At 56.9% G+C, this 24,894-nt stretch overlaps 3 protein-coding genes across 5 annotated transcripts; 2 read left to right on the top strand and 1 right to left on the bottom strand.

The window, feature by feature from the left end:
* The first annotated feature begins 1,511 nt into the window (after positions 1–1,511).
* Positions 1,512–11,240, top strand: LOC142701107 (docking protein 4-like). 3 transcript variants are annotated; one of them, XM_075848127.1, is made up of 8 exons: positions 1,512–1,679; positions 7,890–7,997; positions 9,303–9,417; positions 9,497–9,616; positions 9,690–9,870; positions 10,472–10,610; positions 10,695–10,806; positions 11,050–11,240. In XM_075848127.1, the coding sequence occupies exons 1-8, from the start codon at positions 1,614–1,616 to the stop codon at positions 11,127–11,129; spliced, it is 921 nt and encodes a 306-aa protein (XP_075704242.1). In that variant the 5' UTR covers positions 1,512–1,613; the 3' UTR covers positions 11,130–11,240. The 3 variants fall into 3 exon arrangements, with proteins under 3 accessions (XP_075704242.1, XP_075704243.1, XP_075704244.1); XM_075848128.1 differs by lacking the exon at positions 7,890–7,997; XM_075848129.1 differs by lacking the exon at positions 1,512–1,679 and having other exon boundaries at positions 7,889–7,969.
* Positions 11,241–11,279: 39 nt separating this feature from the next.
* On the bottom strand, positions 11,280–19,872 carry POLR2C (RNA polymerase II subunit C). Its single transcript, XM_075848130.1, has 9 exons — positions 19,611–19,872; positions 19,438–19,487; positions 15,712–15,780; positions 15,588–15,640; positions 15,043–15,171; positions 12,024–12,075; positions 11,757–11,925; positions 11,577–11,651; positions 11,280–11,453 (listed from the first exon to the last, which is right to left on the bottom strand). The coding sequence occupies exons 1-9, from the start codon at positions 19,694–19,696 to the stop codon at positions 11,309–11,311; spliced, it is 828 nt and encodes a 275-aa protein (XP_075704245.1). The 5' UTR covers positions 19,697–19,872; the 3' UTR covers positions 11,280–11,308.
* LOC142701110 (U3 small nucleolar RNA-associated protein 6 homolog) lies at positions 19,409–24,566 on the top strand (the record flags this gene model as incomplete). The annotated part of the gene is made up of 7 exons (XM_075848131.1): positions 19,409–20,263; positions 20,354–20,438; positions 22,645–22,686; positions 24,019–24,111; positions 24,190–24,237; positions 24,313–24,376; positions 24,448–24,566. Coding segments are annotated over exons 1-7 (543 nt in total), but the record flags the coding sequence as incomplete, so codon positions are not given.
* Positions 24,567–24,894: the final 328 nt, after the last annotated feature.

Here is a 24,894-nt window from a genome sequence, read left to right on the forward strand (position 1 = left end):
TCCTGATGTGAGGGTCTCTCTTGATGTGAGGGTCTCTCTTGATGTGAGGGTCTCCCTTGATGTGAGGGTCTCTCTTGATGTGAGGGTCTCCCTAGATGTGAGGGTCTCCCTTGATGTGAGGGTCTCTCTTGATGTGAGGGTCTCCCTTGTTCTGAGGGTCTCCCTTGATGTGAGGGTCTCTCTTGATGTGAGGGTCTCTCTTGATGTGAGGGTCTCCCTTGATGTGAGGTTCTCACTTGTTCTGAGGGTCTCTCTTGATGTGAGGGTCTCCCTTGATGTGAGGGTCTCCCTTGATGTGAGGGTCTCTCTTGATGTGAGGGTCTCCCTTGATGTGAGGTTCTCCCTTGTTCTGAGGGTCTCCCTAGATGTGAGGGTCTCCCTAGATGTGAGGGTCTCCCTTGATGTGAGGGTCTCTCTTGATGTGAGGGTCTCTCTTGATGTGAGGGTCTCCCTTGATGTGAGGGTCACTCTTGATGTGAGGGTCTCCCTTGATGTGAGGGTCTCCCTTGATGTGAGGGTCTCTCTTGATGTGTGGGTCTCTCTTGATGTGAGGGTCTCTCTTGATGTGAGGGTCTCTCTTGATGTGAGGGTCTCCCTTGATGTGAGGGTCTCTCTTGATGTGAGGGTCTCCCTAGATGTGAGGGTCTCCCTTGATGTGAGGGTCTCTCGATGTGAGGGTCTCCCTTGTTCTGAGGGTCTCTCTTGATGTGAGGGTCTCTCTTGATGTGAGGGTTTCCCTTGATGTGAGGGTCTCTCTTGATGTGAGGGTCTCCCTTGTTCTGAGGGTCTCCCTTGATGTGAGGGTCTCTCTTGATGTGAGGGTCTCCCTTGATGTGAGGGTCTCCCTTGTTCTGAGGGTCTCTCTTGATGTGAGGGTCTCCCTTGATGTGAGGGTCTCTCTTGATGTGAGGGTCTCCCTTGTTCTGAGGGTCTCTCTTGATGTGAGGGTCTCTCTTGATGTGACTGTCTCCCTTGTTGTGAGGGTCTCTCTTGATGTAAGGGTCTCCCTTGTTCTGAGGGTCTCTCTTGATGTGAGGGTCTCTCTTGATGTGAGGGTCTCTCTTGATGTGAGGGTCTCCCTTGATGTGAGGGTCTCTCTTGATGTGAGGGTCTCTCTTGATGTGAGGGTCTCTCTTGATGTGAGGGTCTCCCTTGTTCTGAGGGTCTCTCTTGATGTGAGGGTCTCTCTTGATGTGAGGGTCTCCCTTGTTCTGAGGGTCTCTCTTGTTCTGAGGGTCTCTCTTGATGTGAGGGTCTCCCTTGTTCTGAGGGTCTCTCTTGATGTGAGGGTCTCTCTTGATGTGAGGGTCTCCCTTGTTCTGAGGGTCTCCCTTGTTCTGAGGGTCTCTCTTGATGTGAGGGTCTCTCTTGATGTGAGGGTCTCTGTCCTCGTCTCTACCTCTGTGTCCCGTTGTGTGTTATAAGCGCTCGGTGATGTGTGAGGCAATGGAGAAGCCTAAGCGCCGCCCCCCTCCAGTGCAGTGGTTTGCGCCGGTCCTCCCCCGGCACTGGCTTCTGTGGATTTGTCCACTGGGTGTCGGAGGGGGAACCGGGCAGTGACAGGAGCGGAGCCGGGAGGAGGATGAGGAGGACCGGGCCGGGTCAGCTGCGTCATGGCCTCCAACTCCACGGACATCGTCAGGCAGGGCTACGTGCGGATGAAGAGCAGGAAACTCGGGGTGAGTGTAGAGATTATAGACTGCAGCCATTATACACCGGAGCACCCCAATATTCTGAACCCGACACCCTGCACCGGACACCCTGCACCCCGACACCCTGCACCGGACACCCTGCACCCCGACACCCTGCACCCGGACACCCTGCACCCGGACACCCTGCACCCCGACACCCTGCACCCCGACACCCTGCACCCGGACACCCTGCACCCGGACACCCTGCACCCGGACACCCTGCACCGGACACCCTGCACCTCAACACCCTGCACCCGGACACCCTGCACCCCGACACCCTGCACCGGACACCCTGCACCGGACACCCTGCACCTCAACACCCTGCACCCGGACACCCCGACACCCTGCACCCGGACACCCTGCACCCCGACACCCTGCACCGGACACCCTGCACCGGACACCCTGCACCTCAACACCCTGCACCCGGACACCCCGACACCCTGCACCCCGACACCCTGCACCCCGACACTGCACCGGACACCCTGCACCCCGACACCCTGCACCCCCGACACCCTGCACTCGGACACCCTGCACCCCGACACCCTGTCACCCTTCCCACCCGACTTCCTGCACCCCGCACACCCTGCACCCCGACATCAGCCACTACATTACACTGCACCCCAATAATCCTCTTAATGACCCACATGTAAAAACCCGGCCACATACAGAGAACTGATTCCCGGGCCCCAAATTCACTGTATACTGATCCCTACTACTACATGTACTGTATACTGGTCCCTACTACTACATGTACTGTATACTGATCCCTACTACTACATGTACTGTATACTGGTCCCTACTACTACATGTACTATATACTGATCCCTACTACTACATGTACTGTATACTGATCCCTACTACTACATGTACTATATACTGATCCCTACTACTACATGTACTATATACTGATCCCTACTACTACATGTACTGTATACTGATCCCTACTACTACATGTACTGTATACTGATCCCTACTACTACATGTACTATATACTGATCCCTACTACTACATGTACTGTATACTGGTCCCTACTACTACCTGTACTGTATACTGATCCCTACTACTACATGTACTGTATACTGATCCCTACTACTACATGTACTGTATACTGATCCCTACTACTACATGTACTGTATACTGATCCCTACTACTACATGTACTGTATACTGATCCCTACTACTACATGTACTGTATACTGATCCCTACTACTACATGTACTGTATACTGATCCCTACTACTACATGTACTATATACTGATCCCTACTACTACATGTACTGTATACTGATCCCTACTACTACATGTACTGTATACTGATCCCTACTACTACATGTACTGTATACTGATCCCTACTACTACATGTACTGTATACTGATCCCTACTACTACATGTACTGTATACTGATCCCTACTACTACATGTACTATATACTGATCCCTACTACTACATGTACTATATACTGATCCCTACTACTACATGTACTATATACTGATCCCTACTACTACATGTACTATATACTGATCCCTACTACTACATGTACTATATACTGATCCCTACTACTACATGTACTGTATACTGATCCCTACTACTACATGTACTGTATACTGATCACTACTACTACCTGTACTGTATACTGATCCCTACTACTACATGTACTGTATACTGATCCCTACTACTACATGTACTATATACTGATCCCTACTACTACATGTGCTGTATACTGATCCCTACTACTACCTGTACTGTATACTGATCCCTACTACTACATGTACTGTATACTGATCCCTACTACCTGTACTGTATACTGATCCCTACTACCTGTACTGTATACTGATCACTACTACTACCTGTACTGTATACTGATCCCTACTACATATACTGTATACTGATCCCTACTACTACATGTACTGTATACTGATCCCTACTACCTGTACTGTATACTGATCCCTACTACTACATGTACTATATACTGATCCCTACTACTACATGTACTATATACTGATCCCTACTACTACATGTACTGTATACTGATCCCTACTACTACATGTACTGTATACTGATCCCTACTACTACATGTACTGTATACTGATCCCTACTACTACCTGTACTGTATACTGATCCCTACTACTACATGTACTGTATACTGATCCCTACTACTACATGTGCTGTATACTGATCCCTACTACTACATGTGCTGTATACTGATCCCTACTACTACATATACTGTATACTGATCCCTACTACTACATGTACTATATACTGATCCCTACTACTACATGTACTGTATACTGATCCCTACTACCTGTACTGTATACTGATCCCTACTACTACATGTACTGTATACTGGTCCCTACTACTACCTGTACTGTATACTGATCCCTACTACATATACTGTACACTGATACAATCATTACTGATTTGCATTACTCTATGATCTTGGGATCCGATTTGGAAGTCTTTATGTTGTGACATTTGTTGTTTTTTCTGAAGTTGTGAGTGATTATCGTTTAGAGTTTTCTACTCGTGCGGAGGCAAGTTTCATTTTTAGGGTTTAGGAATGAGTTCTGTGTGTATATAAACAGAAGAGAATGTTTTATATCTTAGAGGAGTCAGTTATCCCATGTAAGCAGGATCAGCAGCGAGTTCTCCTGTGAGTGAGGGATCAGCAGCGAGTTCTCCTGTGAGTGAGGGATCAGCAGCGAGTTCTCTTGTGAGTGAGGGATCAGCAGCGAGTTCTCCTGTGAGTGAGGGATCAGCGAGTTCTCCTGTGAGTGAGGGATCAGCAGCGAGTTCTCCTGTGAGTGAGGGGTCAGCAGCGAGTTCTCTTGTGAGTGAGGGATCAGCAGCGAGTTCTCCTGTGAGTGAGGGATCAGCAGCGAGTTCTCCTGTGAGTGAGGGATCAGCAGCGAATTCTCCTGTGAGTGAGGGATCAGCAGCGAATTCTCCTGTGAGTGAGGGATCAGCAGCGAGTTCTCCTGTGAGTGAGGGATCAGCAGCGAGTTCTCCTGTGAGTGAGGGATCAGCAGCGAGTTCTCCTGTGAGTGAGGGATCAGCAGCGAGTTCTCCTGTGAGTGAGGGATCAGCAGCGAGTTCTCCTGTGAGTGAGGTATTAGCAGCGAGTTCTTCTGTGAGTGAGGGATCAGCAGCGAGTTCTTCTGTGAGTGAGGGATCAGCAGCGAGTTCTTCTGTGAGTGGGGGATCAGCAGCGAGTTCTTCTGTGAGTGAGCTATCAGCAGCGAGTTCTTCTGTGAGTGGGGGATCAGCAGCGAGTTCTCCAGTGAGTGAGGGATCAGCAGCGAGTTGTCTTGTGAGTGAGGGATCAGCGAGTTCTCCTGTGAGTGAGGGATCAGCAGCGAGTTCTTCTGTGAGTGAGGGATCAGCAGCGAATTCTCCTGTGAGGGATCAGCAGCGAGTTCTCCTGTGAGTGAGGGATCAGCAGCGAGTTCTCCTGTGAGTGAGGGATCAGCAGCGAGTTCTCCTGTGAGTGAGGGATCAGCAGCGAGTTCTCCTGTGAGTGAGGGATCAGCAGCGAGTTCTCCTGTGAGTGAGGGATCAGCAGCGAGTTCTCCTGTGAGTGAGGGATCAGCAGCGAGTTCTCCTGTGAGTGAGGGATCAGCAGCGAGTTCTTCTGTGAGTGAGGGATCAGCAGCGAGTTCTTCTGTGAGTGAGGGATCAGCAGCGAGTTCTTCTGTGAGTGGGGGATCAGCAGCGAGTTCTTCTGTGAGTGGGGGATCAGCAGCGAGTTCTTCTGTGAGTGAGCGATCAGCAGCGAGTTCTTCTGTGAGTGGGGGATCAGCAGCGAGTTCTCCAGTGAGTGAGGGATCAGCAGCAAGTTGTCTTGTGAGTGAGGGATCAGCAGCGAGTTTTCCTGTGAGTGAGGGATCAGCGAGTTCTCCTGTGAGTGAGGGATCAGAAGCGAGTTCTCCTGTGAGTGAGGGGTCAGCAGCGAGTTCTCCTGTGAGTGAGGGGTCAGCAGCGAGTTCTCCTGTGAGTGAGGGGTCAGCAGCGAGTTCTCCTGTGAGTGAGGGATCAGCAGCGAGTTCTCCTGTGAGTGAGGGGTCAGCAGCGAGTTCTCCTGTGAGTGAGGGGTCAGCAGCGAGTTCTCCTGTGAGTGAGGGACCAGCAGCGAGTTCTCCTGTGAGTGAGGGATCAGCAGCGAGTTCTCCTGTGAGTGAGGGATCAGCAGCGAGTTCTCCTGTGAGTGAGGGGTCAGCAGCGAGTTCTCCTGTGAGTGAGGGGTCAGCAGCGAGTTCTCCTGTGAGTGAGGGGTCAGCAGCGAGTTCTCCTGTGAGTGAGGGGTCAGCAGCGAGATCTTCTGTGAGTGAGGGATCAGCAGCTAATTCTCCTGTGAGTGAGGGATCAGCAGCGAGTTCTCCTGTGAGTGAGGGATCAGCAGCGAGTTCTCCTGTGAGTGAGGGATCAGCAGCGAGTTCTCCTGTGAGTGAGGGATCAGCAGCGAGTTCTTCTGTGAGTGAGGGATCAGCAGCGAGTTCTTCTGTGAGTGAGGGATCAGCAGCGAGTTCTTCTGTGAGTGAGGGATCAGCAGCGAGTTCTTCTGTGAGTGAGGGATCAGCAGCGAGTTCTTCTGTGAGTGAGCGATCAGCAGCGAGTTCTTCTGTGAGTGGGGGATCAGCAGCGAGTTCTCCAGTGAGTGAGGGATCAGCAGCAAGTTGTCTTGTGAGTGAGGGATCAGCAGCGAGTTTTCCTGTGAGTGAGGGATCAGCGAGTTCTCCTGTGAGTGAGGGATCAGAAGCGAGTTCTCCTGTGAGTGAGGGGTCAGCAGCGAGTTCTCCTGTGAGTGAGGGGTCAGCAGCGAGTTCTCCTGTGAGTGAGGGGTCAGCAGCGAGTTCTCCTGTGAGTGAGGGGTCAGCAGCGAGTTCTCCTGTGAGTGAGGGGTCAGCAGCGAGTTCTCCTGTGAGTGAGGGGTCAGCAGCGAGTTCTCCTGTGAGTGAGGGGTCAGCAGCGAGTTCTCCTGTGAGTGAGGGACCAGCAGCGAGTTCTCCTGTGAGTGAGGGATCAGCAGCGAGTTCTCCTGTGAGTGAGGGGTCAGCAGCGAGTTCTCCTGTGAGTGAGGTGTCAGCAGCGAGTTCTCCTGTGAGTGAGGGGTCAGCAGCGAGATCTTCTGTGAGTGAGGGATCAGCAGCTAATTCTCCTGTGAGTGAGGGATCAGCAGCGAGTTCTCCTGTGAGTGAGGGATCAGCAGCGAGTTCTCCTGTGAGTGAGGGATCAGCAGCGAGTTCTCCTGTGAGTGAGGGATCAGCAGCGAGTTCTTCTGTGAGTGAGGGATCAGCAGCGAGTTCTTCTGTGAGTGAGGGATCAGCAGCGAGTTCTTCTGTGAGTGAGGGATCAGCAGCGAGTTCTTCTGTGAGTGAGGGATCAGCAGCGAGTTCTTCTGTGAGTGGGGGATCAGCAGCGAGTTCTCCTGTGAGTGAGCGATCAGCAGCGAGTTCTCCTGTGAGTGAGGGGTCAGCAGCGAGTTCTCCTGTGAGTGAGGGGTCAGCAGCGAGTTCTCCTGTGAGTGAGGGGTCAGCAGCGAGTTCTCCTGTGAGTGAGGGACCAGCAGCGAGTTCTCCTGTGAGTGAGGGATCAGCAGCGAGTTCTCCTGTGAGTGAGGGGTCAGCAGCGAGTTCTCCTGTGAGGGGTCAGCAGCGAGTTCTCCTGTGAGTGAGGGGTCAGCAGCGAGTTCTCCTGTGAGTGAGGGGTCAGCAGCGAGTTCTCCTGTGAGTGAGGGGTCAGCAGCGAGTTCTCCTGTGAGGGGTCAGCAGCGAGTTCTCCTGTGAGTGGTCAGCAGCGAGTTCTCCTGTGAGTGAGGGGTCAGCAGCGAGTTCTCCTGTGAGTGAGGGGTCAGCAGCGAGTTCTCCTGTGAGTGAGGGGTCAGCAGCGAGTTCTCCTGTGAGGGGGTCAGCAGCGAGTTCTCCTGTGAGGGGTCAGCAGCGAGTTCTCCTGTGAGTGAGGGGTCAGCAGCGAGTTCTCCTGTGAGTGAGGGATCAGCAGCGAGTTCTCCTGTGAGTGGGGGATCAGCAGCGAGTAGCACAGCCCACACCACCCTTCGATCTACCCGGGGAGGCTCCTGGGGTTGTGATGATGTTCTGCCAGAGGCCTCAGTCTCGTCGGTCTTACCCCCGGTCTCTGCTGTGGGGACTACGTTGCCTCCTCCCCAGTTTTGCCGTTTCTGTGTAACCTGTGACCCTTCCCCTGCAGATCTACCGCCGCTGCTGGCTGGTGCTCAGAAAGTCCTCCAGTAAGGGGCCCTGGAGACTGGAAAAGTATCCGGACGAGAGGTCAGTCCTCCTGCGCACGTCCCCTAAGGTGAGGGAGAGACTTCCTGCTCCTGACCAGCGGCTCCTCCTGCTCGTAGTCCGGGGTCTCAGGGCTTCTCACCGGCCCCCTAGAGCGGCGCACGCAGGGCTCAGGCCGGGCTCCCGCCATTTTCAGTTGCAGCAAAGTAAGAAAACTGGTGTGGAACGTGTTCTGCGGTGCGACTTCCAGTTCTGCGCGGAGACGCCGCCGCTTCGGTCCATAGAGCCGAGATTCCACAACAGATCTGTTTTGATGCGGTTTTTACATTTACGCAGTGAAAACCGCTGGAAAATCTGCAGTATTTCTGCCACATGTGAACACCCCCTTAAGCCACATGCACACGCTGCACAAAATACGCACCAAAACCGCAGTAATACGCAGGAAATACGCAGCTTAACACGTCACCAGATCGTGCAGTTTTTTTATGCATTTTTCGGTGGTTTTTACGTTCTGCGTAATTTGGCGCGTTTTCACCTGGCCGGTTTTGGTGCGACTTTCCTCAGCACTGGCCAGATAAAGTCACGAGCGGAAACACAAGATAAATTGACCAGTTACGGATTTTAAAATCTGCACAACAGTCGAATTGTCGGCGCGAAAAATAGCGCAGCGTGGACGCGAGATTTCCTGGATCTCATTGACTAGAGACGTAATCTGCATCGTGTGCATTGAGGCTTATGGCGCCGCCGTGTGCTGAGGCCTCGTAGGAAAGTCTGACCGATCCAATCCTGATCATCGCACAAAATATTATACACAAGCCCTGACAAACCCCCGAGTACAGATGCAGCAGAGCCGAAATGATCAGTCATAATATCACTGTGGTGTTACATAGGACTGCAGGCGATGTCTAATGTGTTATTACATAGGACTGCAGGCGACATCTAATGTTTTATTACGTAGGACTGCAGGCGACATCTAATGTTTTATTACGTAGGACTGCAGACGACATCTAATTTATTATCTGTGGTGTTACATAGGACTGCAGGCGACATCTAATGTTATCTGTGGTGTTACATAGGACTGCAGGCGACATCTAATGTTTTCTATGGTGTTACATAGGACTGCAGGCGACATCTAATGTGTTATTACATAGGACTGCAGGCGACATCTAATGTGTTATCTGTGGTGTTACATAGGACTGCAGGCGACATCTGTGGTGTTACATAGGACTGCAGGCAACATCTGTGTTATCTGTGGTGTTACATAGGACTGCAGGCGACATCTGATGTGTTATCTGTATCCTGATGCAAGAATAGTGCGGACCTGCAGTGTTCCTGACCGTTTCAGCTCTGCTACATGTCTCGGGTCTCTCCGCAGGTGATGGAGATCAGTAACGTTAAATGCATCACTCGGCTTCCTAAGGAAACGAAGAGACAAGCGGTGGCCGTGACCTTCTGCGATGACCTCGCCCGGACCTTTACCTGTGACTCAGGTGAGCGGGGCCGGGGGTCTCTTGCAGCCTGTCCCGGGTGTCCGCGTCCTCCATCGTGAGGGTCTGTTCTGTATTGTAGAGCTGGAAGCTGAAGAGTGGTTCAAGGTTCTGTCCATGGACTGTCCGGGCCCCCAACATCAGGACTGCAGCCTCGGAGAGCCGGACCTGCTGACCCCGGGGGTGCAGAGTGAACAGACGGGTGAGGGCGGGGGCAGGGTAAGGCTGCGGAGCCCCCATCACTGGAGCAGAGCTGATTGTTTGCTTCTCTTCAGAGCGTTTCAGCGTCTTCTTGCTGCCGTCCTCGCACCTGGATGTGTACGGAGAGTGCAAGATGCAAATAACGCAAGAGAACCTCTACCTCTGGGACCCCCACAACAAGCGGCTGACCTGGCCCCTGTGCGCCCTCCGAAGATACGGGAGCGACTCCTCGCGCTTCACATTTGAGGCAGAGCGGTGAGGAGACGCGTGTAGATGGCGGCGGCAGGGGGAGCGGTCAGTGCTCCGGCCATTAGTCTGTAGTCCTGATCAGTGACCACCCCTCCCCCTTCGGTACTATTCACACTTCATATGCGGCCCGCTGCGTTTTTTCTTTGGAGAGATGGAAATTTATCAAACAAAACTGCAAAGTGTGAACGCAGCGACCGGCGCAACACCGAGTAACGGAGGCCAGCGCTGCCGCAATCACATCGCACTCAAGTGGTAAAAAAGCGCCATTTATGGGGGTGCACGCGCATGTCAGGCACTGGACTCATATCTAGTCCAGGACAGAAGTGACCGCCCATCCCGGCGGCGCGGTAGTCCCCGGCCCATCCCGGCGGCGCGGTAGTCCCCGGCCCATCCCGGCGGCGCGGTAGTCCCCGGCCCATCCCGGCGGCGCGGTAGTCCCCGGCCCATCCCGGCGGCGCGGTAGTCCCCGGCCCATCCCGGCGGCGCGGTAGTCCCCGGCCCATCCCGGCGGCGCGGTAGTCCCCGGCCCATCCCGGCGGCGCGGTAGTCCCCGGCCCATCCCGGCGGCGCGGTAGTCCCGATCTGAACGTTTCTGCTTCTTTTTTAGGGTCTGCGGGATCAGCGAGGGGCTCTACACCTTCCAGACCCTTCAGGGACAGCAGATCTATGAGCGCGTGCACGCCGCCGTCCTGGCTCTGGCTGAACAGCACAAAAGTCTCCTACGTGACATGGAGAAAACGTCCCGGGTAAGATCCTCCCCTCCCCCATCCACGGGGTCAGGCGGGCGCCGGGCCTTCCACATGTTTAATTTGTGTTTGTTTTTTTTTTAGCGACTGAACAAGGAAGCCGAGAATGTGCCGCACCCGGGACCCAGCGCCTCCATGCTGCCCCGCAGCGCATACTGGCACCATATCAACAGCAGCACAGAGTCTTCCAGCAACAGTAAGTCAGCAGCACATCCGCCCTGTCTGGAGGGGGGGGGGGGGGAGTCACTGGAACAAGTCGAGTCCACACGGTGGGGGGGGGGGTTTTAGTCATCCGGGCGAGGGGGGGTTTTAGTCATCCGGGGGGAGGGGGGCAGTCATCCGGGGGGAGGGGGGCAGTCATCGGGGGGGCAGTCATCCTGGGGGTAGGGGGGTTGGGGAGGGTCAGACCCCCCCCTGATAAGAACGCTTTGTTTTCCAGAACGTCTCGGTGGAAGAGATTCAGATCCGATCAGAAGGAGAACATTTGCTCGGAAACTTCCTACATCAGCCTCACAGTGACAGATCTGCCGGACCCCCCCCCCCCCCCCCACTGACTGTGTCGTCATCGGGGGGGCAGCACCGGGGGAGGGGAAAACTAAGTTTTGCACTATAAAAGAAAAGAGAAAGTTGTGTTGTTCTGTGTTCTATTCACTTCTTCCAGAGACACAGCAGAGTGTGAGGATTTATTGGGGGGGGGGTCAGTTAATGGTGAGGACATCGTTCTGGATCTCGTGGCTCAGCTGCGTCTGGAGATCGCTCAGCTTCCTCTTTAACCCCGACAGCGCTGACAGGACGATGGTCTCCGGCCGCAGCGATCCGCACGACTCCACATTATAGTAGAACCTGGGGGAGGGGAGCAGAGAAGACGTCAGATTCCTCTGGAGAACACGGAGGGGGGGGCGAGACAACAACCCGAGGGGGGGGGGCGCGACAATCACTCGAGGGGCCGGGGGGCACGACAATCACCTCTCTGGCTTCCCGTTGGGATCAAACGGTGCTTCCGCCTCCTCTTCATCGATTTCAGAATATTCACTCTTTGGCCTGGAGGAAGAAATGAGGAATTATTACCCTGGAGAACCGCAGAGGGCGGCGAGATGAAGGATAACTCCCGCTGGCCACGTGTGGCAGCCCCTCCCCCGACCATACCACTCCTCAGGCTTGGGGTAGACGGTGTGCCTCAGGGCATTGTCAGGGTCGTACTCGAACGCTACGCCTGCTGTCGGGTTCCACTTGGCATGTTCTTTCCCAAACCCCTTCTTGGCGTAGGCTCGGAGGCGCAGCTCCTGTCCCTTCCGCAGTTTCACCAGGAGAATATCTGAGGAGTGAAAACTGCGTCACAACATCTCATCCTGAGCTGCAGCCAAGTCCCCCCACCCATTACAGCTGTAATATCCGGGACCCCCGGGGACGCACCGTCCTGCTCCACGTAGTCATTGGGGTCATTGTCTCTGCTCCGTGACGTCACCTACAGAGAGATTAGGAGAACCGCTGAGCAACGTCAGACCTGCAGTGCACACAAGAGTCTGTGGGAAGGGTTCTTTACAGTAAGAGCAGTCAAGCACTACAATAAACCACCACACGAGGCAGGAGTGGAAGATACGCCGACAGCATTTATAACCGTGACCTTTATCTACCCAGTATTAGACGTCCGTCCGCGGTGCCAGCTATTCAAGTGAGTGGGACTAGATTACAATACCAGCCGCAGCGCATGAACGGGGGAGGGGGATAGAATTCTAATCCTGGACGACCCCTTCAGCAGTGAGAAATAATGTCACCTGATCAAGGGAAACCAATCAGCAAGACCTGAAAGGTGAAGTCCGGCCCCGACCCAACAACGGAATAAAAACAGCAGCAATAATTCACCGACCCCCCCCGCGCTAAACTGAGGACGGACAGCACCGCCGCAGCAGCAGTCACCACTGAGGACAGCACCGCCGCAGCAGCAGTCACCACTGAGGACAGCACCGCCGCAGCAGCAGTCACCACTGAGGACAGCACCGCCGCAGCAGCAGTCACCACTGAGGACAGCACCGCCGCAGCAGCAGTCACCACTGAGGACAGCACCGCCGCAGCAGCAGTCACCACTGAGGACAGCACCGCCGCAGCAGCAGTCACCACTGAGGACAGCACCGCCGCAGCAGCAGTCACCACTGAGGACAGCACCGCCGCAGCAGCAGTCACCACTGAGGACAGCACCGCCGCAGCAGCAGTCACCACTGAGGACAGCACCGCCGCAGCAGCAGTCACCACTGAGGACAGCACCGCCGCAGCAGCAGTCACCACTGAGGACAGCACCGCCGCAGCAGCAGTCACCACTGAGGACAGCACCGCCGCAGCAGCAGTCACCACTGAGGACAGCACCGCCGCAGCAGCAGTCACCACTGAGGACAGCACCGCCGCAGCAGCAGTCACCACTGAGGACAGCACCGCCGCAGCAGCAGTCACCACTGAGGACAGCACCGCCGCAGCAGCAGTCACCACTGAGGACAGCACCGCCGCAGCAGCAGTCACCACTGAGGACAGCACCGCCGCAGCAGCAGTCACCACTGAGGACAGCACCGCCGCAGCAGCAGTCACCACTGAGGACAGCACCGCCGCAGCAGCAGCAGTCACCACTGAGGACAGCACCGCCGCAGCAGCAGCAGTCACCACTGAGGACAGCACCGCCGCAGCAGCAGCAGTCACCACTGAGGACAGCACCGCCGCAGCAGCAGCAGTCACCACTGAGGACAGCACCGCCGCAGCAGCAGCAGTCACCACTGAGGACAGCACCGCCGCAGCAGCAGCAGTCACCACTGAGGACAGCACCGCCGCAGCAGCAGCAGTCACCACTGAGGACAGCACCGCCGCCGCAGCAGCAGTCACCACTGAGGACAGCACCGCCGCCGCAGCAGCAGTCACCACTGAGGACAGCACCGCCGCCGCAGCAGCAGTCACCACTGAGGACAGCACCGCCGCCGCAGCAGCAGTCACCACTGAGGACAGCACCGCCGCCGCAGCAGCAGTCACCACTGAGGACAGCACCGCCGCCGCAGCAGCAGTCACCACTGAGGACAGCACCGCCGCAGCAGCAGTCACCACTGAGGACAGCACCGCCGCAGCAGCAGTCACCACTGAGGACAGCACCGCCGCAGCAGCAGTCACCACTGAGGACAGCACCGCCGCAGCAGCAGTCACCACTGAGGACAGCACCGCCGCAGCAGCAGTCACCACTGAGGACAGCACCGCCGCAGCAGCAGTCACCACTGAGGACAGCACCGCCGCAGCAGCAGTCACCACTGAGGACAGCACCGCCGCAGCAGCAGTCACCACTGAGGACAGCACCGCCGCAGCAGTCACCACTGAGGACAGCACCGCCGCAGCAGTCACCACTGAGGACAGCACCGCCGCAGCAGCAGTCACCACTGAGGACAGCACCGCCGCAGCAGCAGTCACCACTGAGGACAGCACCGCCGCAGCAGCAGTCACCACTGAGGACAGCACCGCCGCAGCAGCAGTCACCACTGAGGACAGCACCGCCGCAGCAGTCACCACTGAGGACAGCACCGCCGCAGCAGCAGTCACCACTGAGGACAGCACCGCCGCAGCAGCAGTCACCACTGAGGACAGCACCGCCGCAGCAGCAGTCACCACTGAGGACAGCACCGCCGCAGCAGTCACCACTGAGGACAGCACCGCCGCAGCAGTCACCACTGAGGACAGCACCGCCGCAGCAGTCACCACTGAGGACAGCACCGCCGCAGCAGTCACCACTGAGGACAGCACCGCCGCAGCAGTCACCACGGAGGACAGCACCGCCGCAGCAGTCACCACTGAGGACAGCACCGCTGCAGCAGTCACCACGGAGGCCGCATGACAACACCTCATGTGAAGCCCGGCAGCGGATTGTACATCTGCCGGGGCTGGACACCCCTTTACTGGAATAGCTGACAATGCAGCAGGTAAAGTGATATTCCCAGAATCTACAATGGTCATATCCACAGGACAGATCATAACTGACTGATCACCCCCCGATCCTCCTCGCTGCACCCCCACAGTGCGGACGTGCCGCTGACGCTCCATTCAAAGTTCTCACTGGGGGGGGGGGGGGGGGGGAGGGGTGCTTCTCACTGGGGGGGGGTGCTTCTTCTGACGGGGGGGAGGGGTGCTTCTCACTGGGGGGGGGGGGTGCTTAAAAAGACAGTGTCACGTTGGCCCCTTCGTGCTGCCGGTGCACGGTCACACCGCGATGATGTTCTGCTCGGGGGGGGACGCGGCTCATGTTAGAACTTGTTACCCCCCTTTAACTAGCGGACAGACGAGGGTTACCGTGACGTTCTGGCTGCGGGCGCCACAGCTGACTACCCCGGGCATGAGCCCCCCATCATCCCCTCCTCCCCTCAGCACCGCGCTCAGGACATATTATAGGACAGGACACGGAGCGCGCACTGACCGGAATCACTCGGTGGTTGTTGGAGATGAGGTCACGAGAGGTCACATGACGCGTCTGATCTTCATCGCACCGGACATCAAGTGTGAACTCCACCGAACATTCTGCGCAGAATTCGTCACATGTGCAGTCCTGGCGGGACAACAGCGGAGGGTCACGGAGAGAAAAGCACGAACAACCCCCCCCCGGCAATTACTGCCCCATCCAGGAGAGGCGCTGCACTTCACAGACACTCGTTACAGACGTTCCAGGAGATTTCCGGTGGTGATTTGGGGGACGACACGAAGATGCAGAAGTGCCGAGCGGAGACCCCGACTCCACAATCCCGTCCACTCAGCGCGTCCCCCTGAACCACCACGGACACGTTAACTACAGCGACTAAGGCCGTGTTCACACCTCGCGCTGAGCGGACCCCTCAACAGAAAGACAAACGGAAACCTCGGCTCTTGTTTGGATCCGCGTTGATCTCGATGGTTTCCGTTTGTCTCCGTTGTTTGACTGAATAGTCACGTGACCCGTGATTCTTTTGAAGCCGCTCCGGCGCTTACCCTGGAGTTCTGCAGCTTGTCCACGATGTCATCACTGGTCAAAGGAACGAGCCCTGCGGAGAAGAGGAACAGACGGGTCACAGCGCCGAGACAGGAGGACGACAACCGCGGAGACGCCACTCACCGACTCTGTGCGCGATGAACTCATCATGGAGGACGGACGAGTTGGCGTCGATCTGAACCCAGTCAATCGCTGCAAAAATAGAAGAGCGAGTATGAAATACCGCAGTGCCCCCAGAGCAAGACCCTCATACACCGCAGCGCGCCCCCCCCGGAGCAAGACCCTCATACACCGCAGCGCCCCCAGCGCAAGACCCTCATACACCGCAGCGCCCCCAGCGCAAGACCCTCATACACCGCAGCGCCCCCAGCGCAAGACCCTCATACACCACAGCGCCCCCCGAGCAAGACCCTCATACACCGCAGCGCCCCCCGAGCAAGACCCTCATACACCACAGCGCCCCCCGAGCAAGACCCTCATACACCGCAGCGCCCCCCGAGCAAGACCCTCATACACCGCAGCGCCCCCCCCGGAGCAAGACCCTCATACACCGCAGCGCCCCCCCCCGGAGCAAGACCCTCATACACCGCAGCGCCCCCCCCGGAGCAAGACCCTCATACACCGCAGCGCCCCCCCGGAGCAAGACCCTCATACACCGCAGCGCCCCCAGCGCAAGACCCTCATACACCACAGCGCCCCCGAGCAAGACCCTCATACACCGCAGCGCCCCCCGAGCAAGACCCTCATACACCACAGCGCCCCCCGAGCAAGACCCTCATACACCACAGCGCCCCCCCGGAGCAAGACCCTCATACACCTCAGCGCCCCCCCGGAGCAAGACCCTCATACACCGCAGCACCCCCCCGGAGCAAGACCCTCATACACCGCAGCGCCCCCCCCCGGAGCAAGACCCTCATACACCGCAGCGCCCCCAGCGCAAGACCCTCATACACCACAGCGCCCCCCGAGCAAGACCCTCATACACCTCAGCGCCCCCGAGCAAGACCCTCATACACCGCAGCGCCCCCCCGGAGCAAGACCCTCATACACCGCAGCGCCCCCAGAGCAAGACCCTCATACACCGCAGCGCCCCCCCAGAGCAAGACCCTCATACACCGCAGCGCCCCCGAGCAAGACCCTCATACACCGCAGCGCCCCCGGAGCAAGACCCTCATACACCGCAGCACCCCCCCGGAGCAAGACCCTCATACACCGCAGCGCCCCCCCCGGAGCAAGACCCTCATACACCGCAGCGCCCCCAGCGCAAGACCCTCATACACCACAGCGCCCCCCGAGCAAGACCCTCATACACCTCAGCGCCCCCGAGCAAGACCCTCATACACCGCAGCGCCCCCCCGGAGCAAGACCCTCATACACCGCAGCGCCCCCAGAGCAAGACCCTCATACACCGCAGCGCCCCCCCAGAGCAAGACCCTCATACACCGCAGCGCCCCCCGAGCAAGACCCTCATACACCGCAGCGCCCCCCGAGCAAGACCCTCATACACCGCAGCGCCCCCCGAGCAAGACCCTCATACACCGCAGCACCCACGAGCAAGACCCTCATACACCGCAGTGCCCCCAGCGCAAGACCCTCATACACCGCAGCGCAAGACCCTCATACACCGCAGCGCAAGACCCTCATACACCGCAGCGCCCCCCGAGCAAGACCCTCATACACCGCAGCGCCCCCAGCGCAAGACCCTCATACACCGCAGCGCCCCCAGCGCAAGACCCTCATACACCACAGCGCCCCCCGAGCAAGACCCTCATACACCGCAGCGCCCCCCGAGCAAGACCCTCATACACCGCAGCGCACCCCCCGGAGCAAGACCCTCATACACCGCAGCGCCCCCCCCGGAGCAAGACCCTCATACACCGCAGCACCCCCGAGCAAGACCCTCATACACCACAGCGCCCCCCGAGCAAGACCCTCATACACCGCAGCGCCCCCCGAGCAAGACCCTCATACACGCAGCGCCCCCCCCGGAGCAAGACCCTCATACACCGCAGCGCCCCCCCCGGAGCAAGACCCTCATACACCACAGCGCCCCCGAGCAAGACCCTCATACACCGCAGCGCCCCCCGAGCAAGACCCTCATACACCACAGCGCCCCCCGAGCAAGACCCTCATACACCGCAGCGCCCCCCCGGAGCAAGACCCTCATACACCTCAGCGCCCCCCCGGAGCAAGACCCTCATACACCGCAGCACCCCCCCGGAGCAAGACCCTCATACACCGCAGCGCCCCCCCCGGAGCAAGACCCTCATACACCGCAGCGCCCCCAGCGCAAGACCCTCATACACCACAGCGCCCCCCGAGCAAGACCCTCATACACCTCAGCGCCCCCGAGCAAGACCCTCATACACCGCAGCGCCCCCCCGGAGCAAGACCCTCATACACCGCAGCGCCCCCAGAGCAAGACCCTCATACACCGCAGCGCCCCCCCAGAGCAAGACCCTCATACACCGCAGCGCCCCCGAGCAAGACCCTCATACACCGCAGCGCCCCCGGAGCAAGACCCTCATACACCGCAGCACCCCCCCGGAGCAAGACCCTCATACACCGCAGCGCCCCCCCCGGAGCAAGACCCTCATACACCGCAGCGCCCCCAGCGCAAGACCCTCATACACCACAGCGCCCCCCGAGCAAGACCCTCATACACCTCAGCGCCCCCGAGCAAGACCCTCATACACCGCAGCGCCCCCCCGGAGCAAGACCCTCATACACCGCAGCGCCCCCAGAGCAAGACCCTCATACACCGCAGCGCCCCCCCAGAGCAAGACCCTCATACACCGCAGCGCCCCCCGAGCAAGACCCTCATACACCGCAGCGCCCCCCGAGCAAGACCCTCATACACCGCAGCGCCCCCCGAGCAAGACCCTCATACACCGCAGCGCCCCCCGAGCAAGACCCTCATACACCGCAGCACCCACGAGCAAGACCCTCATACACCGCAGTGCCCCCAGCGCAAGACCCTCATACACCGCAGCGCAAGACCCTCATACACCGCAGCGCAAGACCCTCATACACCGCAGCGCCCCCCGAGCAAGACCCTCATACACCGCAGCGCCCCCCGAGCAAGACCCTCATACACCGCAGCGCCCCCGAGCAAGACCCTCATACACCGCAGCGCCCCCCCCGGAGCAAGACCCTCATACACCGCAGCGCCCCCCCCGAGCAAGACCCTCATACACCGCAGCGCCCCCCGAGCAAGACCCTCATACACCGCAGCGCCCCCCGAGCAAGACCCTCATACACCGCAGCACCCACGAGCAAGACCCTCATACACCGCAGTGCCCCCAGCGCAAGACCCTCATACACCGCAGCGCAAGACCCTCATACACCGCAGCGCCCCCCGAGCAAGACCCTCATACACCGCAGCGCCCCCGAGCAAGACCCTCATACACCGCAGCGCCCCCCGAGCAAGACCCTCATACACCGCAGCGCCCCCCGAGCAAGACCCTCATACACCGCAGCGCCCCCCGAGCAAGACCCTCATACACCGCAGCACCCCCGAGCAAGACCCTCATACACCGCAGCGCCCCCGAGCAAGACCCTCATACACCGCAGCGCCCCCAGCGCAAGACCCTCATACACCACAGCGCCCCCCGAGCAAGACCCTCATACACCGCAGCGCCCCCCCCGGAGCAAGACCCTCATACACTGCAGCACCCCCGAGCAAGACCCTCATACACCGCAGCACCCCCGAGCAAGACCCTCATACACCGCAGCACCCCCGAGCAAGACCCTCATACACCGCAGCGCCCCCGAGCAAGACCCTCATACACCGCAGCAAGCTCCAACGACCAACCCCTCGGCCCCCAGACCGCCCGGCACGTTACTCACCGATGGTCGGCACCTCTGCGATAAACACGCGGCGGATGGAGTTTGCTATCCTGCCGAACAGAGATGATAAAGTCAGAGGAGGGGGAGGGGAGTATTCCATTATTATTATATCATCACAAAACTGCCGGGAGGGCGGCAGTCAGTAATCTGCAACCGCGGTCTCCATCACTCACGCCAGGTCTGTGTTTTCCACGACAAATTTAACGTTTTCGTCGGTGAGCTCCGTGATCCGGACCGTGGGCTGATTAGCGTACGGCATGTTCCCGACCAGAAAACTTCAGCAATCGGAAGTTTGCACGAGAGAATAGAGCGGCTCCGGAAGTGTGAACGAGCGAGAGAAGAATAGAGCGGCACCGGAAGTGTGAACGAGTGAGAGGATAGAGCGGCTCCGAAAGTGTGAACGAGCGAGAGAAGGATAGAGCGGCTCCGGAAGTGTGAACGAGCGAGAGAAGGATAGAGCGGCTCCGGAAGTGTGAACGAGCGAGAGAAGGATAGAGCGGCACCGGAAGTGTGAACGAGTGAGAGGATAGAGCGGCTCCGGAAGTGTGAACGAGCGAGAGAAGGATAGAGCGGCTCCGGAAGTGTGAACGAGCGAGAGGATAGAGCGGCTCCGGAAGTGTAAACGAGCGAGAGAAGGATAGAGCGGCACCGGAAGTGTGAACGAGTGAGAGGATAGAGCGGCTCCAGAAGCACACGAGACTGAGTGGAAGTGACGATCCTGCACTTGGAGCAATATGGCGGAGTTTGTACAACGCCGGGTGGAAGATCAGATCCCCGAGCTCCAGCAGCTAGAGAGAGTCGGCTTATTGACCGGGAAAGAAGCCAGGTGAGAGGCCCTGATACCCGGGCACTATCCCCTCCTGCTCCGCAATCCGCCTCCCCCACATCTTCCAGTCACGTCACGTTTGTTCTGCAGATCGGTCATAAAGAAAGTGACGGCGCTGGAATATAAACTGAAGAGGAGGACGGTGGAGAAGGAGGATTTCATCAGCTACATCCAGGTGTGTGCCCGGGGCGTGTCCCGCAGCGCTGCAGCTACAGACCCTGAGCCCGGACCCCGCACCGCGTCTACCCACAGTCAGGACCCCCCCCCCCCCGCACCATGTCTGCCCACAGTCAGTACCACCTCTGCCCACAGGTACAGGCTCAGCAGGCAGAATCGCACGTGGTAGGATTAGATACACAGCTCAGCAGGCAGTATCACACATGATAGGATTAGATTACAGTAGCTCAGCACAGTATCACACATGATAGGATTAGATACAGTAGCTCAGCACAGTATCACACATGATAGGATTAGATACACAGCTCAGCAGACAGTATCACACATGATAGGATTAGATACACGGCTCAGCAGACAGTACCACACATGATGGGATTAGATACACAGCTCAGCAGACAGTATCACACATGATAGGATTAGATACACAGCTCAGCACAGTATCACACATGATAGGATTAGATACACGGCTCAGCAGACAGTACCACACATGATGGGATTAGATACACAGCTCAGCAGACAGTATCACACATGATGGGATTAGATACACAGCTCAGCAGACAGTATCACACATGATAGTATTAGATACACAGCTCAGCAGACAGTATCACACATGATAGGATTAGATACACAGCTCAGCAGACAGTATCACACATGATAGGATTAGATACACAGCTCAGCAGACAGTATCACACATGATAGGATTAGATACACAGCTCAGCACAGTATCACACATGATAGGATTAGATACACGGCTCAGCAGACAGTACCACACATGATGGGATTAGATACACAGCTCAGCAGACAGTATCACACATGATGGGATTAGATACACAGCTCAGCAGACAGTATCACACATGATAGGATTAGATACGCAGCTCTGCAGACAGTATCACACATGATAGGATTAGATACGCAGCTCAGCAGACAGTATCACACATGATAGGATTAGATACACAGCTCAGGCAGACAGTATCACACATGATAGGATTAGATACACAGCTCAGCAGACAGTATCACACATGATAGGATTAGATACGCAGCTCAGCAGACAGTGTCACACATGATAGGATTAGATACACCGCTCAGCAGACCGTATCACACATGATAGGATTAGATACACAGCTCAGCAGTCAGTATCACACATGATAGGATTAGATACACAGCCTCAGTAGACAGTATCACACATGATAGGATTAGATACACAGCTCAGCAGACAGTATCACACATGGTAGGATTAGATACAGGGCTCAGCAGACAGTATCACACATGATAGGATTATATACACGGCTCAGTAGACAGTATCACACATGATAGGATTAGATACAGCAGCTCAGCAGACAGTATCACACATGATAGGATTATATACACGGCTCAGCAGACAGTATCACACATGATAGGATTAGATACAGCAGCTCAGCAGACAGTATCACACATGATAGGATTAGATACACAGCTCAGCAGACAGTATCACACATGATAGGATTAGATACACAGCTCAGCAGACAGTATCACACATGATAGGATTAGATACGCGGCTCAGCAGACAGTATCGCACATGATAGGATTAGATACGCCGCTCAGCATACAGTATCGCACATGATAGGATTAGATACGCGGCTCAGCAGGCAGTATCGCACAGGATAGGATTAGATACGCAGCTCTGCAGACAGTATCGCACATGATAGGATTAGATACGCGGCTCTGCAGACAGTATCACACATGATAGGATTAGATACGCGGCTCAGCAGACAGTATCACACATGATAGGATTAGATACGCGGCTCAGCAGACAGTATCACACATGATAGGATTAGATACGCGGCTCAGCAGACAGTATCACACATGATAGGATTAGATACGCGGCTCAGCAGGCAGTATCGCACAGGATAGGATTAGATACGCAGCAACCGGAATGAAGGGGAAGCAGCGCTCTTACGAGTGCTGTGGCCCCTTTAAAACAGCTGATTGGCGGGGGTCCCGGCCGTTGGGTCCTGAGGATAGGTTATCAATTTTTAGGAACTGGAAAACCCTGTGATGAGTCACGTAGGAGACCACTCTGGGCCGTCAGCCATGGAGAGAAGTTGGGAGGTTGGCCCGAGAAGAACTTTTGCATCGGAGCCCTCGAGCCTTTAGCTACGGAAGACCCTCCCCCCCACCCCCCCACCTTCCCCCGCACTCACCGCAATTTATTTTCTGTGTTACAGTATGAGATTAACTTCTTGGAGCTGCTGAAGAAGAGGCGTCAGGTAGGTGTTCACGTGGTTAGCGGCTCTGCGGGGGTGTCTGGGCTGTGGTGGGTGATCACATGGTTAGCGGCTCTGCGGGGGCGGCTGTGATGGGTGATCACGTGGTTAGCGGCTCTGCGGGGGTGTCTGGGCTGTGGTGGGTGATCGCATGGTCAGCGGCTCTGCGGGGGCGGCTGTGATGGGTGATCACGTGGTTAGCGGCTCTGCGGAGTGGCTGGGCTGTGGTGGGTGATCACATGGTTAGCGGCTCTGCGGGGGTGTCTGGGCTGTGGTGGGTGATCACATGGTTAGCGGCTCTGTGGGGGCGGCTGTGATGGGTGAACACGTGGTTAACGGCTCTGCGGGGGCGGCTGTGATGGGTGATCGCATGGTTAGCGGCTCTGCGGAGTGGCTGGGCTGTGGTGGGTGATCACATGGTTAGCGGCTCTGCGGAGTGGCTGGGCTGTGGTGGGTGATCACATGGTCAGCGGCTCTGCGGGGGTGGGTAGGTGATCACATGGTTAGCGACTCTGTGGGGTCGGCTGTGGTGGGTGATCACGTGGTCGTGGCTCTGTGGGGGCGGCTGTGGTGGGTGGTCGTGGCTCTGCGGCGGCGGATGTGGTGGGTGATCACATGGTCAGCGGCTCTGCGGGGGTGGGTGGGTGATCACATGGTTAGCGACTCTGGGGTCGGCTGTGGTGGGTGGTCGTGGCTCTGCGGGGGCGGCTGTGGTGGGTGATCACGTGGTCGTGGCTCTCCGGGGGCGGCTGTGGTGGGTGATCACGTGGTCGTGGTTCTGCGGGGGTGGCTGTAGTGGGTGGTCGTGGCTCTGCGGGGGCGGCTGTGGTGGGTGGTCGTGGCTCTGCGGCGGCGGATGTGGTGGGTGATCGCATGGTTAGCGGCTCTGCGTGGGTGGGTGATCACATGGTTAGCGACACTGTGGGGTCGGCTGTGGTGGGTGATCACGTGGTCGTGGCTCTGCGGGGGCGGCTGTGGTGGGTGGTCGTGGCTCTGCGGCGGCGGATGTGGTGGATGATCACATGGTCAGCGGCTCTGCGGGGGTGGGTGGGTGATCACATGGTTAGCGACACTGGGGTCGGCTGTGGTGGGTGATCACGTGGTCGTGGCTCTGCGGGGGCGGCTGTGGTGGGTGATCACGTGGTCGTAGCTCTGCGGGGGCGGATGTGGTGGGTGGTCGTGGCTCTGCGGAGGCGGATGTGGTGGGTGATCGCATGGTTAGCGGCTCTGCGGGGGTGGCTGGGCTGTGGTGGGTGATCACATGGTTTGCAGCGATCTCGTGATGTCACAGTAGCGTCTGCAGGTGATTGGTCAGTGTCCCTCTTGTCTCCTCAGCGCATTGGTTACTGGTTTAAGAAGGAGGAGATTGAATTTGTCATCTTACAGAGAATTCATGAGCTTTTTAGTCGCGCCACCAACAAATGGAAGGTGAGTGTTTCTGAGCGGAGGATGCTGGGAGTTGTAGTCTAGTTGGCGGGGTCCTGACACTCTGCCCTTGTCTTGTAGGAGGATCTCCAGCTGTGGATGTCTCATGTGGCTTTCTGTAAGAAGTGGGTGAGTGTCCTCCATCTTGGCGGCTGGTTTGGGGTCACCGCGTTCTAGGCTCTGAATGTGACGTTTCTCTTCTAGAACTGTAAACTGCAACTCAGCCGCATCTTCTCCTCCCTCTTGGCAGTGCAGCCGGATAAAGCAGGTATGACCCGGGGCCCCCGGTACTGCCTCCAGGGCCCGCGCTGCCTCTAAACTCTCTCTCTTCCCTTCCAGCCTTGTGGATAATGGCAGCTAAGTGGGAATTTGAGGATCAACTGTCGGCTGAGAGTGCAAGACTTCTCTTCCTGCGCGCCCTGCGCTTCCACCCGGACTCCGCCAAACTGTACCAGGAAGTGAGTCTGTGCCCCGGGGGGATATCACCCGCTAAAGAGCCAGCCCTCCCCTACTCAGTACATAGGGGGCAGTATTATAGTAGTTATATTCTTGTATATAGGGGCAGTATTATAGTAGTTATATTCTTGTATATAGGGAGCAGTATTATAGTAGTTATATTCTTGTATATAGGAGCAGTATTATAGTAGTTATATTCTTGTATATAGGAGCAGTATTATAGTAGTTATATTCTTGTATATAGGGGGCAGTATTATAGTATTTATATTCTTGTATATAGGAGGCAGTATTATAGTGATATATTCTTGTATATAGAGGCAGTATTATAGT

Source organism: Rhinoderma darwinii, unplaced genomic scaffold (assembly GCF_050947455.1).
Source record: "Rhinoderma darwinii isolate aRhiDar2 unplaced genomic scaffold, aRhiDar2.hap1 Scaffold_2001, whole genome shotgun sequence".
In the NCBI taxonomy this organism is placed as follows: domain Eukaryota; kingdom Metazoa; phylum Chordata; class Amphibia; order Anura; family Rhinodermatidae; genus Rhinoderma; species Rhinoderma darwinii.